The following is a 20,313-nucleotide window of genomic DNA, read 5'->3' as shown; positions in this document are numbered from 1 at the left end:
TGTGGTGTCTCTCTGGTTTCTCTGACTTCAAACAAAAGGAAGTGCAAAGGCAGAGGATGAAATGCAAGGCCCTTCCATTAGTAACACACCGCAGTTCCCGCTGTGGCTGGAGGACAGAAGAGCAAAGCTCCAGAACCAGACTGGCTTTGGAGGATGAGGGGGGGGTAACACAGCACACCTGTTTGTCCAAGAGGATAGAAGTTCTTTCACAGAGCAACGCTTGGGTCTGGACTTTGGCAGGTTTTTTCTGCTCTTAGAGGGAAGGCAAATCAATTTAATAGAGGAGAAACCAGAAATTGCCAGGCTGCCCCACTGAACAGGGATTTGGCATAGGGAAGCAGCAATCCTTCCCAAGGCTCAGCTCTGAAATCAACACTGGGTATGATCCATACTGGCTCCCTTCAGCTTTCTGAACAGGGTCAGCTCTGAAAGGATAATGTACCCTAAAACCTGGTGAATTTGAGTGGAACAGACAAAAACATTTATTTTTCAAGGGATTTTTTTTCCTTGCTTTTCTAACATTAACTGTCAGCAATGCTTTTCTCCCATTTTTGTCATAACTAGCACATGTATGTGGTTACATGACCTGTTAGGACACGTCATCCTGCACATGGAGCACTTTAACCAGAAGCACTGTCAAGTGTTTGGGAGGATCACAACTCCTCACCCAAGCACGACCCTGTCTGAAGGCCAGTGGAACAAATCCCAACAAAAGCAAGGGCATCATAAACCTCTCCACTTTCTAAGTGCAAGGCACATTCTTAACATGATCTTTGGTCATAAACAAGGAGCAGCATGTACATAAAAAGAAAAAAACAAGATCCTTTTCTTTGCAAACCCATTTGCACACAATGCTCTCCCCAGGGAGAGTGTAGAAAATAACTGGGATGTGCTCAGGCACTGCTGAGGACCTCTGAGAATTAACCCCAGGATGCTTCTGCCTGAAACAAGGGCAGCTAAACCTCTCCCCAAATTAGAAATACAGCATCAATCATTACTGTCAGCACCATGAAACCAGGCCCTGAAACCATTTGGAAGGTATCAGGCAGCAGCAATTGCTCCATCACCCCAGGGGTCTCCGGAGCAGGGCTGTGGCTGAGGTTCTGCCAAGGAGCCTTGGATAGTGTCCCTCTGTCCTCCCCTGGCCAGGACAAACTGCTTGGTGACTCTTCCTGGTGTCCGAAGCTTTGGAGAGAGGCGAGGGATGTCCCTGGCCTTAGAACACCAACACTTCCTTGTACATTTAATTTGAGAGTAAACTTTTTAAATGCAACACTCCCAGGCTCGTCACTCCCTCAGACAGGAATGGGACACATGAAATTCACAAATGTGTTGCTACATCAAAAGTAACTCTTGTTACTTATACCCTGGGGGAAGGGCTGTCCAGTCAGTGCTCATACATATTTATACATTTCCCATCTTATTCTAGAAGCTGTTTGTTGTGTTCCTGTTCAAACCTCCACTTGATTACATAAAACCAGCACACTTCTGATCTAAGGGGGCAACTTCTTCATTCAGCTGAGGAGTAAAACAGTCAGAAACCTGAAACTGAAATGCTTCCAGTTCCGCAAGACTGTTGCATATGAAAACCACAACCTGCTCCCCCACTGTCTCTGGCACTTCAGATTTCTCTCCCTGCAGTAGCTGAACTACTGAAGGCTCCTTGTTCCCCCAGGTAACCACAGGAGGAACGTCTGTGCCGGCAGAGGCACCGCAAGCTGTGAGCCTTCCGCACATCAGACACTGCCACAGGCACGTAGGGAAAGGCAACGGGACCGAGCACGGCCGCGGGCAGCCCCTGGGCCCCGCTGCCCGGCCCGGAGCTGGGCTGGGGCGCCGGGGGAGCCAACAGGAGCCGGCCCCGGCACAGAGGAGCCGCCCTGACCTCTGCCGGGCACCGGCGGCACTGCACGGCCGAGCCGGCCCCACCCGCTCCTCCCTCACCCTCCGCAGGTGAAACGGGGCCCGGCAAAATCCGGGAACGGGCCTGCGCCTTCCCAGCTCACCGCTGAATCCCGCTCCAGGGCAGTTCAGGCTGCGAGTGCCTCCCGCAGCACCTGCGGCCATCCCACGTTTCTGCGACACGAGGTGGCCGACACAGCAACACACAGTGCTGAACTGATCAACAGAACCGCAGAGTCACTGAGGGTGGAAGAGACCTTCAAGTCCCAGTCCAACCATAAATAACACTAAGTGATTTAAAAAAAAATAAATAAATCCAGACACTGAGCTCAGCAAGCCAAGGGGGCAGCACTGGTACATCCTTCCCTTAGAGCTTCACCATCACCTTGTCCCTGGCTCGGGACACCACCAAGTGAAGGAAATTCCATTACCAGTGTTCATCATGAGGGATTTAATCTAAACCACACAACTGAATCAATGGAGCACATTTTCTCTGGGACACAGGACCAAGGTAGCCCTTGGGCAGTGGGGGAAGCTCCAGCTGCTCTCCAGCCATGTTGCATTTAGAGGAAGTGAATCTTCAGGGTAAGTTTTGGTTTCCAGACCAGCAACTTCCAAACTGAGATAGGATGAATACCTTAACTGCTGTTCCCAACCCATAGCTGCTGTTCCCAACCCATGCGAACCTTTGCATCTCCAGCTGGTTTTCCAAGGAATCACTCCAGGGCTCACTGTCAGGCAAGAAGCCAGGTGGCATCAGCTACTGACTACCCCAGCTGAACCTGTAGAACAGGGATTAGATTGCCATGGCAGAGGGACACCCTGCACCTCACCACAGAGAGGTGAGCAGACACTGCCAGGTGCAGCTGAGTTGGACAGTTCACAGGTGTGTTACAGCCAGGTGGGGTGACTGTCACAGTCAGGGACAAGTTATATACTGAACAACAAGTTGTAACCAAAACTTTAATCCCAAGGATCTCACAAAAGACATTTTACAAGTGACATGAAAATTCTTGTACAGTAAAGAAATGTTTAATTTCTAATGTTTACAATGTACCATTAGACACAACACATCCACTCCAGGTGTCAGTTCTGCTGTGGATTTGGTCTATTCAGAGGTTCTGGAATAGATGGTCAATCAACAATCAGCTAATTAAGGACTCTACTCACACCAAGTACAAAATTAACTGACCCTACAGCTACAATGTTTTATTTCATGGAATATAAAGCAGCTCAGTCAGAACTGGAGCTGGATGAAGCTGCAGCCCAACCCTTTCCCTCCCGGTGCCACTGGCTCACTATTCTCTTTTCCAGACATGGGCTATGGAACACCCATGTCCTGCTCTGCTCCCAGTCTGATTCCACAAGAACACACCATCCCAGCACACTTCCTCGAGCTGAGCCCCAGCAACCCCCAGCCGTGCTCTCCCAGCAACACAACACAGACCATTTGCCCTTCCACACACACACACACACACACACACAGCGTCTAATGGTACATTGGAAAACCATTAACATTACAAATCATAGGATCTGCTCAGAACCATATACAGATTCACATCTTTACATTTGCCACCTGTTACAAGATACAAGAAACAAAGCAAGTTCAACAGCTAAAACATTTTAAAAATGCACCAAGCTTTATGAAGTGTCAAAACAAAACAATGTTCTGTACATACTCCTGGCCTCGGATCTCATGACTTCCTGTACACAGCTCCTTCCCACAGTCCTATTTCCTCTCATTTGACCTGGAGCGACTGAAGAACAGACAGGTAAAGTTAGGATCCAGGTGTCAGGAGCAGCAGATTTTCCTTTAAGCCCCCCAGCCACAATCGGCAGGTGATACTTAAGCATTTTTAAAATACTGTTCATTTAATAAAACTGAGTATTTTATTGTTCAGGGTGAAGAATCTCCTACAACACTAGAAGTGATTCTCCACCACTGCCTTCTTCAGTATTTACCAAGGCACAGAAAGCCATTTTTACATTTACTCAGAACACACCAACACTGAAGACTCTTCTTACCTGCGAGACCTGGAAAAGGAGCGAGAAGGCTTGTGGTTCCTCTCCCGTGAGAGTGATCTTTCTCTTCTTCTATCTCTGGAGAGGGACCTGGTACAGATCACAACACCACACTATCAGAGCAAAGCTCAATTAGGCCAGCAAGGCTCCCTGAGGAGCTTCCCTTCAGGAGCGAAGGTTTTTAACTATTCAACCAGGGGGAAACCTGTTACCAGTGCTGCTATTAACCCTTTCTCAAGGGAAGAATAATCAGCCTGAGCAACAGCTTACAACGTGCTGTCAACAGGCATGCAGTACTTTGCAGAGGTTTTTTCTTTCAGAATCCCACCTAATCACATCCTGATTTATGGCTGGACTCAATCTTAAAGTTTTCCCACCTCAGGGCTCTATGATCCTATGCTCACAGTGTCTGTGAGAGAGTAGCACATTAACACTTAAACTCTGGGGAAAACTGACAAAGACCCCAAACAGCTGCAGAATGGAAATTACTTCTGTTCTTAATATCCTTCCACTGCTATCCCTGGAATCTCTAACAGCTCAGTAATTCCAGTCAAGCAGTATGACAGAAGCAAATCTGTTTCCCTTTTACCAAACTACAGTCTGACTGTGCACAGCCTATGCGTGGAGCTGTTTTGGGCTGCTCCTTTTCAGCCCTCCAGGCTGGAGCAGTCCATGGGGCAGGAAAGGGATTCATACCTGCTGCGGCTCCGGGAAAAGCTTCTCCTTCGCGGTGATCTAGAACCAGAAAACCAAATGTGAGGCACTTTATCCATTCTTTGAGCTTTAATGGGGTGAGGCATTTCCCAACTTGTCAAACTCACTGTTGGGCCCAGGGAACGTGCCAAGAATAACTGGCATCCATCATCCAGTAAAAGGCATGGAAAGATTAGGCAGTAAAACCAAGCTCAGTGTGAACAGCACGTTTCCAACCACGAATTCACTTAACTAAGAATGCGTCAGAGCAGAGTTGTCCAATGCAACACTTTCCATTTCAACTAAATACACTGCCCAGAACACCACACCAAAGTCCCACAGGTGGTTCCAAAAAAAAAAAAAAAAAAAAAGCACAGAGCAAATGTTTTGGAACCCATGCAAGCCAAAAAGGTCCATAACAAGACATAAGAGATATCAAGTGGAAAAAAAGTGAAAATGCGCTCAGTGTCAATATTGATAATGCCATTAAGTGCTACATTAGAACTGCATATTTGTGATTGTCATTTTAATGCCATAGAGTGTGTTTAGACTATTTTCTTATAAAAAAAAAAAAATTTAAAATATAACCTTAGCTCGGCCCAGTTCATCCCAAAAAGTAATTGTTTTAAGTTTTGAAAACTGTTAGTAAAACCATTTAAAGGTGATAGGATTTTTCTGGCAAGGAAAAGCTACATTTGTTAGAGCTTTATTAAAAATTTAGTTTGGCATCTCACATGCAAATATCCTGGTTTTTACATTATTCACAGTGTAAGAGCTTCCATATCACCCTTAAAAGTTTTCTCAAGCAACATATGTACGTTACCACTCAATTATGCACAGCCAGCCTTTGATTGAGAAAAGTAATTACTTATAAGCCGCTTACTCCTTATTTTAACCAGCAGTAAACTGTATAAGCAGGAAAAACTTACAAGTCTTTGGTTTCAACAAGCTAGAAATGGTGAGGTGAGGCTGCCGGACTGACTGCCAAGAAGAATTTGCTGAAAAGGTTTTGCCAGATGTTGCGTTGTATTTAGTTGGTTGGCGAAGGGGGTGTTGTGGATTTTTCCTGCTTTTTTGTTAGCCGAAGGCTGCTGCTGTAGTTGTTGTGAAGACATTTGGTAAATAAACAGCTGAGCTGATTGGCCGGGAATGTGTGGGCGGTCGAGGTGGCTGCTGCCGATTTGGTTAAGGTTGGAGAGAAGGCTGAGAGAAAACAGCATGCTCGGGAACCAAAGGGCGGTGCAACCTGACGACTGGCCATGCCTGGGTCATGTGAAACGACACCAGCCAAGCTGCATGGGGCGCGCTGGTCACATGACGCTGAAAGGGCTAGTTGGCTGGCTAATGCAGACTCAGAGGGTGGTGAGAAGAGACATGATGGTGACTCTGTAACGGGTTCATTTTTATTAATAGATGGACCAAAAAGCATAAAAAAAATGAAAAACAAGCCATCAGTACAACCATCTATTAGCTAACAAATACTCCTAATGTGTTATTTTTTTTCAACAGCAAAAGGGTAAGCTTGAAACCCTGACTTGGGAGGACTTCACTCACCTGCCACAGGTAAATTCAGTCCTGTAAAAACCACGTTGCACACTTAAACTGCCAGACAAACTAGTCTGGGTCCAAGAACATGCCAGTTCCCAAAAATCCTGCTATATGCTAGAGCTGGGTTTGCAAACCTCAAGTGACAGGATCATCACACGATGCTTTAATTCCAGCTAACACTAAAGTGTCAAGATTCCAGATGTTTAGAGCAACTGTTACTCAATCTATTATTAAACAGCTGCCTGCTTGGGAAGTATTTAAGTTCTGCAAACAAAGTGGAAAAACCCATTGGTATGGAAATGCTAAACTGCTGTATGTCATGTTCTGCCATTATGGAGTAAAGGAAAGGAACAGGCTAAGTTGAAGTATGGGGAAGAAAGGGAAAGTGTGGCTAGAAGATGAGCAGATTTTAAGAGGAAGGAGGATAAGCCCAGGACAGAGGGCACTGACTACCAACTGCACAGTCACCTAAGGACAAAAGCCAACAACATTCAACACAACTTAAGTTCACCTCGATTTTGTGGGGGGTTGATTTTGGTTTTTTTTTAGCATTTGTCATTTCCGAATCATGATCAGATAGATGAGTGTTATCCATCAACATGCCTTTAACAAGCCTGCTTCTAGGATGCTACGTGGTAACTGTGCCAAGAGCTCTAGGATTGTGCTGTGCCCAGGTACCTGCGCCGAGGAGGGGGACTCCTCCTGCGATAGTCATCCCGAGGACGCCGGCCCCATGATGGAGGGGGGCCGCGGTTCCGACTCCGCTTTTCCCCGTTGGAGAGCTCCACTCGGACACGACACCCACACAGGGTTCTGGGAAGAGAGGTTGACACTGGTTAGCATTTCCAGGGAGAAGGCAGCACAGAATAAAACATACACAATCCACAAAAGGGAAAAAGAACAGATAAGGGCAAAAATGTTCTGTCATCAAAGCACAGTGTTCAGTCAGCTCCAGCATGACTGTGGTGGACCCTTCCCTGGAAGTGTCCAAGGCCAGGTTGGACGGGGTTTGGAGCAACCTGATCTACCCAGTGGAAGGTGTCCCTGGCCATGGCAGGGTGTGGAACAGGATGGGCTTCCAGCCCAAACCGTTCTGGGATTCTATGGCAGACAAAAGGTTTGGCTGCTTCTCAAAACTGCTGTGCCAGTAAAGCAGTAAAGCAGGGAAGGAAGCAAGGAGAGTCTCCATTATCAGTTTTGCCTCTTTATAGTAACACCATCTGCAATTTAATTAACACACATAAAGAGATGCAAATAATTTCTAACTTGGGAGTTCAACTGTGAAGTGCAAAATTAACCATTACAATGCTATTCACTAAGGAGGGCAGGGTTAGATGGGATATTGGGGAGAAATTCCTCCCTGTGAGGGTGGGAAGGCCCTGGCACAGGGTGCCCAGAAGAGCTGTGGCTGTCCCTGGATCTCTGGGAGTCTCCAAGGCCAGGCTGGACAGGGCTTGGAGCAACCTGGGACAGTGGAAGATGTCCCTGCCCGTGGCAGGGATGGGACTGGATCAGCTTTGAGGTCTCTTCCAGCCAAAACCTTTCCGGGATTCTATTTCTGCACTATAAGAACACCCTTAAAGTACCATATAAATAAATAGTGCATAACAAACGTATCAAGACCTTAGTCCTGCAGTTTCAGCTTCCCAATTTATAAATGTACCACTCCTACAATGTCTCATATTTTGACCAGCCAAGTCAAGCACACAAGCACATTTTACCTTCCATCTAGTTCTCTTACTGCATCAGCTGCATCTCGGGGATCTTCAAATTCCACAAAGGCAAAACCAGGAGGATTTCTTGCCACCCATACACTGCGCAGTGGTCCATAGTAGCCAAAAGCTCGCTCTAACTCCGTTTTGTTGCCATTGTTTCCAAGGTTACCCACATAAACCTTGCAGTCCAGAGGACAAGAGTCGCGATGCATTGCTAGGACAAGAAAAAAGAAGTACACATCTATTTAACACAGCGCATGTGCTTGCTCACTTCCAAGGGAAGTCACTCTAGTGGCTGCTTCCCCCTGAAACTTCAGCAGTGATACGAGCTTATGGAAACATTGCGTGAAAGGGGTGGGCGGAGAGCGTTAAAACCCAACAAAAAAGAGACGTGCTATGCCGCATTGTGATTAAAATCCACTATTTCGGAGAATTTCATTTACTTTTACGGTTTAGGTTTGAGGGGTGGGTATTCCTGCGCCCCTCTTCTTGTTTAGCGCGGGGGAAGTCTGCAGAGGGCGCTGCGCGGGGGAGGCTCCATTGTTCCCGGATCGGGATTAGGATCACGGCAATCCGCGCACAAAAGCGGGGGGCAGCGCCATCTCCGGCCGAGCCCCGTGGGCACTGCCCGGGGACGCGCTCCGGAGCTGCTCCTCGGTGCGGTGTGAGGGACCAGCGCTGCCTCGGGCGGGCGGGACGCCGCCACTCCGCCCCCACGGCACCTCCCGCCCCACGTCGCCTCACATGCCGCGGGGAGCAGGCCGAGAACGGGCTCCTCCCGGCAACCCGCGGACTACCCACCGTCTCCCCGCCCGGTTCCGCTCAGGGCCGCGGCAGCCGCCGCCCCAGGCCCGGCGTTACAAAATGGCGGCTGCTCTTTGTTTGCCGCCGCCGTCGCTTCCATCCGCCCTGCCGGGTACCGACACCGCGGCTGCCGCCTCCCCCCCGCCCTCCGCGGTGAAGATCCTCACCGGTGCTCAAAGGGAGGCCGCGCGAAGGGAGCCCGCGCTAAACTCAGCCGACTCGACCCTCAGCGAGACCCCAGCTCCGCTTTTCCTCACTGGACAAAATGGCGGCGGGCGCCTACCCCGCCCGCATTTATATAGGGCCAGCCCTCTCCCACGTGATGCTATGCAACAGCGAATCAGAGGGCGCCGTCGCGCTGATTGACAGGTGGCGTCACCGCGCGCGCGCAGGTGGGTGGGATCTTGGCGGCAATGGCGGGAGCGCTGAGGCGGCTCTGCGGGCCCCGCCCGGGCCCTGAAATGCGGGAACGGTAACGCCCCCAGAACTGTTCTTTTTCTGTCTAAAACGAAAAATAAAGTTTTATTTCCTTGTGTTTCTGGCCCGGTGAGATCCGTCCAGGTAGGGCTAACACATTAGAACGTTTCAATTCTCTCAGAGCCATTTGTCCCCATGAGCTTTTAATAAGTGTGTTGAGCAAACTGCTGTAAGCCAGAGTTTTTGGTAAATTTTATGTCTGAGCTTTGCTTACTGAGGCACAAAAGACGGAACTTTTTTTAAGCACTTGAGAAAACGAGAGGATTTGAAAGGAGGAATTTTAGTTACAGATACACAGTGCTGTTGATGTGCTTTGCCAAACTCTCATTCGTACATGACATTTGTACATACAACATGAGTTTTAACCTCTAATTAAACAATTAACTTGCTCCAAAGGGGTTGCCTTAGATAACAAACCTCCTGATTTATCAGGTAATACATGAAACCCACCCAGGGCTGTTGCTGCAATAATCTCCCAAAAACCTCCCTTCGCAACCAGGCTGGGTTTAATCCAGACTTCATGTCTTTGCCATGGGCCAAAGAAGACTAATTTATCTGGCACAAGTATAATTAATAATACTTTGGATCATACCATGTACAATAAGGCGTTTTGAGTATAAATTAATGCTCGTTGACTCTGCTTTCCAAGCAGGAACTGTGCAGAGGATGGGGCGTCCTCAGTCTACCAGAATTCCAGAAACCCAAGTGGAATGAAAAACAACCAGCTGATATCATTAACTGGAATTTCCCAAAATCTTTTGCAGCATCCCACATTATTTTTAAGAGCTTTTTCTCAGTAAAATCCTCCAAAGCTCAAAACTGGCCAAGGGACAGAAACACAACAATGATTTTGAGGTAATGGATGCTCCAAAGTATCTTAATTGTGTGTACAGTTATCTGAGGGTTACCTGCCTTTAATTAAGGAAATCTAATCCATTGTAATCTAAATTATCTGACAGCTAATTTCCTGAGGCAACACAAACAAAGGAAATAATTTGAAGGTTGGAGCTGTTCAGCCATTTCACTTTGTGACTTCTTTCAGACAGTGATTTCCAGTACTCGCTTCCCTTCTCCAAAGGGGTTTGCAGCATTCCTAGACCCTGCTCATATCACATAATGTACATTTCAAACATTAAGTTTTGCAATAATGGATATTTTTTTAAAAAAAGAAACAGAACAAATATTAGACAGCAACTTGGACAACCTTGTACTCCTAACAGAACTTATGATTTCATACCAAAGTTACACATGATGTATGAAGATAATTCCAGATGACAGACTTGGGAACAAAGCATTTATTCAGAAGTTGGTTCACGTCCTGCAATGCAAACAGAGCACTCAGCACTCACCTAGGACATGTTACCTGCTCCATTCAAGCACTTCTTCCCTGGGGTTCAGCCTGTCACCACATTTGATAAATCACAGTCCACAAAAATCATGTCATCCAAACATAATCCATTTTCAGTTTGCTTTTGGCATTACTCAGAAACTAAACATGGCCCATCACCAGGACACAAGGCAGAAGTCAGAGTGTTCAGCCAAATTCCCAGGGTTGGGATGTGCCAGCACAGCCACACAGCACTCGTGTCATTCCAAAGTCAGCAATTTGATTGTCCTCCCAAAGCCTGTCCCCAAACCAGCCCTGAGCAGCACTACATGTGGATGTCACATCTGTGTGGAAGCTGCTTTGTGCTACGTTACCTCCCTCCTTATTCCAAGTTGGTGAGTGTTTGGAAAATCCTGCTGCATTGCACTCGGTGGCTTTTACAGTAACAAATGCCACTTGTGTCCAGTACCATTGGTTAAATGCTTTATAGCCCCCCCCAGACCAGGATCCAAGACCACACTGACCTGGAGTAAGGTGTTCTAGTCAAACTGCTGTCATGGTTTCTGAGATTTCAGTCTCAGAGAGGAAAATGAACACATTCTAGACATTATGATTTCGAAGAAACCTCAGCTGTGTGAGCCAAATTTAAGGGATCACAGAACCACAGAATATCCTGAGCTGGAAAGGACCCACAAGAACCATCAAAGATCCACACCTGGTCCTTCACAGGACACCCCAGAATCCCACCATGTGACTGAGAGCATTGTCCAAATGCTCCTGGAGCTCCGGATAGCTCTGGAGACAGATAATATTTACTGGAAAATACTTTTATCTGCAAGAAGATCTCTTAGAGCTGCTCCTCAAGCGCAACCAGACGCTAACAAAACCAGTTATTTACTGGCACGATTCTGCCCACAGAAAGGCCTTTTGCTGGGAAACGTTATTGCTCGAACCCAACAGGAACTGGTGGAGGGGACACATCTTCAGTCAGAAACCAACTGCACACAGGCACATCTGAGCCTGCTGTCATGAGGTTCCTGTGGATTCAGCCCACTTTCACATCCTGCCCATAGACCAGCCCTGGTGAAGGCCATTTTCTGAAGAAACAGAGACTTACACAAGCCTGATCTTTAGATACATTACAGTGCCTGAGCTTATTCCCACAAACTCTTCTGTTTACGGGGTACAAATCCCTTATTTCCTTACTTTTAAAACATGTATTTTTTAACCGTGAAAGCTTTTATGTCTACCTCAGACTTCATGTAAAGGGAGAGTGAAACAACAGACTGTAATTTATGTATCATAGACCTAAACTAAGAGAGCACAATAGCACACCATGTCCCCAAGACTCAGCACTTGGGGATTAATTAGTGAGAAGTTTCTTTACTTCAATGACATTTAATTGCTCAGCCTTCATCCCTACCCTTCCAGGTGTGAAGCTTCTGCCACTGTTGATGTCTCACATCTAAGCTTTGGGCACCACAGTGACATTCTGTTGCAGGGGCAGATCCCAGAGAGTTCCTTTTCGTGGAGACAGAGCCCATGGCACTGGGAGACATCCCTTCTTTTTTTGTTGTTTTTACTCAGGTGAGGTCCTCAGGAGATTTCTGCAATGCTGTGGAACCTGGAATAAGCCCAGAGAGCCCAGTGGGTGTTACAGAAGCAGCAAAAGGGACCTGAGGCTTTGTCTCAGCTTTACCTGAATTTGTTTTGCACACATAAAATATTCCATCTGGAGACTATTTTGGGAAGAAAAGAGAATCAGCCCCAGGCTTGGCTTCAGGGTAGGTTTTGGAGGACAAAACACTCACCCTTGCTACCATGTTCAGCCAGAGCTGTGAGTCCCAGGAGCTTCTGTAAATCTGGCCTGAAGTCAGAAAATGGAAAATGAAAACAGTGAGCCTGAGTCACTGCTGTTCAACTCTAATTTTAATTCCCTGGAAGATGGGAGTTTTCTCTGGAATGACGCAGTACATAGTGCATAGGGGCCAGGATTTCAAACTGCTCTTGGAACAGTTTACCCCACTCCCAAATGTGATTGCTGGCACCTCTCCAGATGGCACAGGACTGTCCCCAGCAAAAAGGAGGTGACACAGAAGAGCTAAAAGCACCCCGAGGGAGGGGAAGCCTGGAACTCACTCCTGGGAGCTGAACTTCACCTCTTGAAATGATTATGGAAGCCATGGATCTGCTGGCTCCTTCCCTGGGGGCAGAGAGCTGGTGATGCCCCTGTAGCACCTCGAGTGTAGGTGTGGTGGTGCCAAAATCTTCGTGGTTTGCTATGAGGTGTCATTTCCTCCCTTCTCTGAGTGAGGGAGGCCAGGGAGGGCAAACAGCCCATCAGCAGCTGCTGCTTCCCCAGCAGCTCAGGGCAGCTCTATTTACCACGAGCGTGGTCAGAGCGTTTCCTCTCGGCAGGGCGGTGCCCAGCTTTCCATCCACGGCACAGCAGCTCACAGGAATTCGGGTCGGTTGGGCTAAGAGCAGTAAGGGAAAAAAACCCACAACCCAAAAATAATAATAAAAAGAGAGTTGATGTTTTCATCAGGGAAGCAGGAAGTCTTCTGGAGCCCACACTCCTGTTACTGGTGAGTAACAGAGAACAGCACACGGAAAAAACTCCTCAGATCTCTCAGCCCATCTCCCTACAGATAGAGGATCCCTTTGATGCAGCACAGTCTTTGTTTAATTAAGTTTTCAAATCCCAGGCCAGAGGATCCCCCTTGCCCTAATGAAGCTATTTGCACATTTGCTTTGCTTTTTGTTCCCTCCCCCAGTTCCTTCTTCCCCCTCAACTGGGCCTCCAGGCTTTCTCTTCCCTTTTCTTTCATGCTCTGCAGCAAGCCATATTCCCTTCCTCCCCCACCTGGCTCCCCGGGGAAAGGACTGGAAAGCAAAACAAAGGAATCACTCCCTGGGAAACTATAATTGGCACAACCCTCCTGCTCCAAAAACTCCCGCTGAAGGTGAGGGAACAGCGAAAGCCCCTCCCGTGCAGAGACCAGGAAAAGCCGGAGGGAGGGAGCGAAGGCTTTGAAGCCAAGGCTAAAACCAGTGATGGCTCCGAGAATGCCGTGAGGGAGGCCCCGAGGGGACCAAGCTCTGGTCAGCCCGAATCCCTCGTTACTTCCCCGGCAGAACGGGCTCCTACTCCACCCTGCACTGCTCAGGGCTCTCACAGAGGTTAATTTATCCCAGCTAAACACAACACCTGGGAGTGCTGGTGGTACAACTTCCCCTTGTGACACGAGCACTGACCCCATTACAGCTCGGAACATTTCCTCCTGGGTGTGTGTGGCTGGCGTTTAAGTGGGCAATTGACACATTTTATGTTTTCTTTAGAAATATTATATCTCTCATGGATACAGGGTAACTCTGGCGAAGTCCGACCTCCCAGAGATGTCACAAAGTCACGACCATGGTTATTTTGACTTCTCCCGAGTCCTTGGGTGGAAGGAAATTGCCAGTGGAAGGGCGTAGCCATGGCAGAGTGGTGTGACCACCAGAACACGCTCCAAGTGCCCCTGTGCCAACCCCACGTCACCATCTCTGCCTGTGGTCACTCAGTTGATGTTTTTCCAGTGGAGATGCCGATAACTGCATCCACTGAAAACCCATTGTACACTGGAGACTTGAAAAGTTCATGGATGAATTGTCCCAGATATTTTACACAGGACTTTGGCCAACGCTTATTAATCCTTCAAGATGTAACCAAGGGATCCACGGTGGATAATTTGGTGTAACCACAGCGTAAGTGACTGGAGACTCAGATGTGAAGCCGGGCCCTGATTTACCAATATTTAACAAATGTCAGCTTTAATTGGTGACACACTCTAATGGGTGACACTCTCCTTAACAATCAGGACTCAGGTAATGAAATCAGGAACGTTTATTGGGTGTCTCAGAAACAGCGGGGCTCAGACAAGCCGCCTTGAGGAACATGATGAAAAGCAATTTGGTGTCCATGGAAGCTGCGAGAGCAGACGAGGCTGTGAAGCCCTGCAAAGGGCCTGTCTCTGCAGGACAACGTGTCTGCATCCACCTGAGCCTGGGTTTATCAGGAACACAGCCCTGTGCCTATGGGAAAGGAATCCACCGCTTCTGAAAACACTGAGCAAATGATCTTTCCAATCTTCCCAGGGTATTGCTCCTCAGAGATGACAAATACATTCACTGTCCTTCACTTTGAGAAGTAGGAACTGGTCCCCTTAAGGAGTTTCAGCCTAATGATCCAGCCACATCCTGAGTATCCAAATTCTACTGAAATTACCTGGTTAGAGATCATATAGTGAATATCAAATCTTATGTGGTGTCAGCTTGTAGGGTTTCAAAACATACAAGAATTTGGCTTTTTGCCTGTACTACCACTTGCACTTTTATTGTTTAGTGAGTTTCTCCCATTTCCAAGATTTCAAATAAATTTCTTTACTGTACATACAACAGATTTAAATGAAATTTGTACTGAACATTAAAATCCAGTAGGATCTTATTTAGGTTGCCCAGAGAAGCTGTGGCTGCCCCATTCCTGGAAGTGTCCAAGGCCAGGCTGGACAGGGCTTGCAGCAACCTGGGATAGTGGAAGGTGTCCCTGCCCATGACAGGGGGAGGGATGGGTGAGCTTTTAGGTCTCTTCCAGTCTAACCATCCTGGGATTCCATTATTTACCATCTCCTGAGATTTTTCTGTGAGTAACTTGTTTCTGCCGACTGTGAATTGCAGGGGTCATCCGTATTATTAATTTAGATTCCTCTTACCCAACTCAGGGTCCCACACCTGAGCCATAAGGACAAGCAAGGAGGAAAATCTATTTCCACACCAGAGACACTTTTCCTGATCAACCCTGGAACAGTTGGACATCCCTTGTCCATCATCTTAGGAAAAAAGAAAGCTGTGTTAGAATCAAAGGTTCTCACAAAACAGGAGAGACTGCAAAGGAAGGAGACGCTGCCTGCAAAGCTGTGATCCTTTCCTTAGTCACATTCTAAAATCCAAGATTTATTATTGCTGGACCTGTCTCATTTCCCTGACACAAGGTCTTAGTCACAGAGTGCTGTAGAGCCCATTCCCATTGTTCCTGAGCTCTGGACTGCTATAAAAGGCGGCCAAGGGCACTCAGTGTCACTGCACTGGAACATCACCACGGGGCTGGCAGGAGACTCTGCAGGTCAGGACTTCACTGGGATCCAAACAACACCATCAGTAAGTGGATAATGTTCCTTCTGTGACTGGGAGATGCTTTTAATTAATGTGTAGTTTACTGGTGATCACAGTAGCAAAGTGTCATTTCTCTACTGTGTCTGAGCAGTTCTGCATCAGCGTAACTCAAAATAATATCACTCAGCATTTCATACACACATCTCTATGTATATTTATGTGCATGTATCTGCATTTAATACAGATGTTTTTCATCAGAACTAATATCCACTTGTTATTTTACATCTAGTTTGATTTCAATGTATTGCCTAAGAAAATTACTCACAAATTACTGGGACAGACTTATTAAGAACAAGCTTGTTACAAGCAAATATAGAATTGATGTGTATTTATGTTCTATTAATGTATGATTTGCTTTTTTATCCAGCCACTGCCAATATTCAAGTTAGTATGAAGACAAGTTGTTTGAGCACATGCTGAGTTTTTTACTATCCCAAATTTCTTCTGCACAGAAAGAATTATTCCTTCAAAAAATTATACAGGAACTTGTCTTTACTATTTGTCTTACAGAACAATTTAAATGCTGCAACTTTGTTTTGCTGTCCCTCCAGGTTTTGATGTAACAATTAATACAGGATTTTCTGGTAAATGAATAAAGGGCTAGGCTGGAGCCAATCCTAAAGCAGGGTACAGTCATTAGTGCCAAAAATGCAGAAATTTTAGGGCTGGAGCTGGCAATAAAGGCATGGTGGGGTTGAAGGGGTGGGTAGGTGTGGGTGTACCAACACCATGAGCAGACGTAGAGCTGGATGAAATTATAACTTAGACTAAAATATTCATCTCACAATTACATCTTCTAGTTGTCCCTTCCCTAAGCCAGAAAGCCACTTCTTTGCAGAAAAGAAATCCAGCATCGGTCTAATACAATCCTGGATATTTGGGTGTCAGCACTTGCCCTGCTCATGGAAAAGGTTGTGCTATTGAAGGCCCAAAGCCCAGGGCTGTGAACGCCTTTTAACTTGATATTCCTGCTCCAGCCTTAAATACCTTTTGAGTTTCACAATTTTCAGCAATCCTGATCTTTGTGTCAAATTGTGTCAAATGCTGTGAAGTTTTTATCAGGACGGTCTCTTCCAAGTCCTGAAATAATTTCCTGTGCTTGCAAATGCACAGGAGTTCAAAATGTTGTATCAAGAGGCAACAGTGGGAAAGGAGATTTAGGACTGTAAGCAAGGAAATGTAGAAATATCCTGTGAATCCTATCTGTCTTTTCCTGGTGTTCCCTGATCCACAGGCCTGGGATGATGTGGGAGGTCCTGGGATGTTTTACCACAGCACAGTGCTCCACTCTCAACCCTGCTTAAAGGCTGAAATTCATTTTGTCAGGTGAAAGAAAGAGCAGAGGAAAAGATTTCTGATCACACCGTCAGCTTCTGGTCCTGTGGAGCTGATTTAAAGAAGAGAGAAAATGTTACTGCCCCAGAGATCTCTGCAGACAGTTACATTTTTGGCAATTCTTTTTTTTGCCTGTTTTGCAATGTGTCAAGACGTTGAAAAGTAAGCAATAATACCTTTTTACTTCATTGACATCATTAGAAATCTGCTCACTTTTGATTTCATTGGCTGTGTTCTGCACTGCTCTTGGCTACTCCAGGCATAGCAGAAGAAAAATTCAATGTATTTGATACAGCACCATTTTACCTCACCCTCCCTGCAGTATAAAATTAGACCAATTGCATTTTTAGATGTGTAACATGTACCACATTTCAGTTGTCACTTTTAAACGCAGCATAGCAAATCACAGAAGGATGTTCAACATAAGCCATGGAGATGGCACATGCTGAAATTCCATATTTAGGTTCCCAATCAGATCCAAATCTGCAGTAGGAGCCTATAGCTGCAGTTAGATCTTATCTAAGCAGCCTGGAATCCTGAAATATTTGCATCTGAGATTTAGCTTGCCCTCCTCAGTCAACAGTTGACTCAAAAATGTTGGTGGATCTGAAGAAAATAGGGGTTTAGTTTTATTTCACGGACATCAGTGATTTCAGGTAAACTACTCCCGAGTTACATCTCTGGAAGGAAAAAAACAAACCCAAGAGTCCTGTAACACTGAGGTGATGGAAAGGGAACTTTATTCTTCTATTGAAACCTCTGAAAAGAATCTAAATTTGGGAAAGACCAAACCCCTGTAAGAGCTCCTTAAGTCTGCTAGAGCCATTTTGTCAATCTCCCCAGTTTACCTTCTTTAAAAGAGAGGAGATTCAAGGTACACCTTGGGAATAGCACAGCATTTCAGCTTCCCATCTGCAGGAGTCTTTAGGCTTCCTGACAGACTGCCGCAGCCTGAGGCACCTCCAGTGCTCCTTCCTCAGTGCAGAGAAGCATCTGGCATGGATGGATGCAAAACAGCATCTCCCGTCCCTGACTCCTCGTTCCTTCCCTTGCAGCAGGAGGGCAGTGACCGAGCACCAGCTCATGCATGACAAAGGGAGGGCGTTCCAAGGGCAGAAGCGCCTGATGTGGCTCCACCACGCCCTGGGGGCCGTGCACACGGCCAGCAGCAGGGATATCCCCCTTCCAAATGCCAGGTGGGATGTGCAGAGGAGCCAAGATCCCTCAAATTTCAACAGCATCGACAGAGGCGAGGCTTCAAGCCGGATGAAGCAGCTGCTGGAACTGACAGAAGCTCAGGGCTTCCTCCCGTTAAAGCAGCTGGATGGGAAGATCCCAAAGGGTAACTGGAACCCACACGGCCTGTTTGACCCCCTTTGATTAATCCCACAAGTGTCAGCCCAGCCGTCTGTCCCTCGCTTTACACGCGTGCTGCTGGAGGGAACAGCTCCAGCGCAAAGGTGAACAGCAAAATGAAAACCCTTAACTGCATTCACTCCTCCAGGTGTTCACAGAGACCCTCATACAGAGCAGGCTCTCTCCCATCTGAGCACTGTGACTGTGAGATGGGTCCCTCTCTTCCCTCGCCAGGGCCCCCCCTCCCGTCTATCTTGGATATCTTAGGGATGCTGCAGCCTGTTGGGAGCTCCTGGAGCTCACACGCAGCAGGAAGTTTGGGTCATTAACCTGCATATTCACAGGCTCATTCACAACCTCATGTTTTGACTCCTGAAGAACTTTACCTTTGAATACAGGTTCTCCTTCATTCACAGCTGCCTGCAGTAATTTCACACTCTGCTCTAGTAATGACTTTTCTTATACTGTAGTTACAAAGGGTTTTTCCTGCTCCTTCAGCATGCAGTCTGTTTTAAGCATCTTGGACCCTCAGTTTCTCCTCTGTTTTGCCAGGTAGAAGTTGGCAGTGATCCCCATTCAGCCAAAGCCCTGGACATCCACCTTGTTCTGCAGGTGGAAGAGATGAGAATGAGCTTTTAGGGTCCCCATTTGAGCCTTTTGTTCCACACTTCATTTCCTTTCCTCAAGTGAAATCCTCTCCAAGAGCTCCCACAGCAGCAGGAAAACAGATTCATGAGGCCACCCGTGTTTCCTGAGGTACCACTGGGTTTTGCTGTTCACCTTTGACAACAAACTGACCGTCTCTGTCTAAGCAAAGCAAGGTCCAGTTTAATCAGTCTTTCAGAAATGAAATCTGTCATGTGTGTTACAAATATATCAGCATTTTCATCATGTAGGGTCTCTACACACTGTTTTAAATCCTGAAATCCCTCTGTTGCTGATAGACTTCAACTGTGAATGCAGTTCTCAGTGATTAAAATGTTGTCATAATAAAAACCCTTCTCACCCTCTTATTTGCACTTACTTTTTTTTTTTAAGAAATGTAAATAAAATGAAGCAAAATGACATTTTCCCAATGTCTCCACACATTTGGGATGAGTAAGGGATCATATTTCTTTTGTTATGGCATTCCACACAGCTCCCTATTAGGTTCCCAAGGCCAGTCAAACCATTATTGAAACCAGTGGTTTCAGACATTCCCAAAGAGGTGGGAGGGGAGAGATGAAAAGGTGTTGTACAGCCCAAGCTGTACAATGAGTTTGCTGAGACGGAATGTGGGAGCTCTTCCTCATCAGCGTCAGAGGATGGAACCCTGGCGACCTGACTGTGACAGCTCAAACCTCTGGGAAATGGTCATGTCCTGCCCAGCACACTGTGGATCAGCCTCTCTGTCCTTGTAGATGCAGTTTCCTCTGGGACTGAGGGGTTTTTTCCTCGATCCCTGAGAGGCAGAGCTGACTGTTGGTGGCCCCTGTCCCTGGGTACGCCTCGCTCCTGGGGGCATTGGGTGATGTGTATCACCTCTGTGGGGATGGGAAAAACCAATCTCCCCTCGACGGTGAGCCCAGGCTGTGTGCTGGGAGGCTGCACCACTGCGGAAAGGAGGGAAGTCGGGAAGGCAGCAGGACAGGGCTTCCCAGGCCTGGAGGAGTTACCCCAGGAGCATCCCAGAAACACCGCAGGCAGGCCGGCACCCCAGGGCTCGCAGGGGAGAGCAAGAGCTGATGTGATGCCAAGTGCGGGGCTGCACCCGCCGCCCCCACGGCTGGGTCCCACCAGCCCTTCAGCTGCGCCCGCGATCCCCGCTCCCCGCACCGCCGGGACGGGCACGGAGCCGCAGCCGCGGAGCTCCGGCGCTCACGCCCCGCACGGAGCGGGGGCGCGGAGCCGGGGCGCGGAGCCGGGGCCGCGGAGCGGGGG

General features: G+C 47.4%; 1 protein-coding gene and 1 long non-coding RNA gene across 2 annotated transcripts; one reads left to right on the top strand and one right to left on the bottom strand.

Moving 5' to 3' along the window:
- Nucleotides 1–2,851: 2,851 nt before the first annotated feature.
- Nucleotides 2,852–8,962, bottom strand: SRSF3 (serine and arginine rich splicing factor 3). The gene is made up of 6 exons (XM_042013418.1): nt 8,852–8,962; nt 7,887–8,094; nt 6,844–6,978; nt 4,621–4,659; nt 3,928–4,014; nt 2,852–3,659 (listed from the first exon to the last, which is right to left on the bottom strand). The coding sequence occupies exons 2-6, from the start codon at nt 8,090–8,092 to the stop codon at nt 3,632–3,634; spliced, it is 495 nt and encodes a 164-aa protein (XP_041869352.1). The 5' UTR covers nt 8,093–8,094; nt 8,852–8,962; the 3' UTR covers nt 2,852–3,631.
- A 3,980-nt stretch (nt 8,963–12,942) lies between these two features.
- Nucleotides 12,943–17,111, top strand: LOC121657569. Its single transcript, XR_006013665.1, has 3 exons — nt 12,943–13,076; nt 15,252–15,687; nt 17,029–17,111. It is a non-coding gene; the product is annotated as an uncharacterized LOC121657569 (long non-coding RNA).
- The last annotated feature ends 3,202 nt before the right edge of the window (nt 17,112–20,313 follow it).

Source organism: Corvus kubaryi, unplaced genomic scaffold (genome assembly GCF_017639235.1).
Source record: "Corvus kubaryi isolate FWS band 111438036 unplaced genomic scaffold, C.kubaryi_AGA036_p1.0 split1-37355, whole genome shotgun sequence".
Taxonomy (NCBI): Eukaryota; Metazoa; Chordata; class Aves; order Passeriformes; family Corvidae; genus Corvus; species Corvus kubaryi.
Note: the sequence above shows the minus strand (reverse complement) of the source record. Positions and strands in the feature narration are given on the sequence as shown.

What these genes read in the sequence shown, in the direction of transcription:
- SRSF3 (XM_042013418.1), bottom strand. Translation starts at nt 8,092, where the DNA reads ATGCATCGCGACTCTTGTCCTCTGGACTGCAAGGTTTATGTGGGTAAC. An exon ending in AGTCCCCCTCCTCGGCGCAG is followed by an intron (nt 4,660 to 6,843) that starts GTACCTGGGCAC and finishes TTCTGGTTCTAG; the next exon opens with ATCACCGCGAAGGAGAAGCT. An exon ending in TTTTCCCGGAGCCGCAGCAG is followed by an intron (nt 4,015 to 4,620) that starts GTATGAATCCCT and finishes GATCTGTACCAG; the next exon opens with GTCCCTCTCCAGAGATAGAA.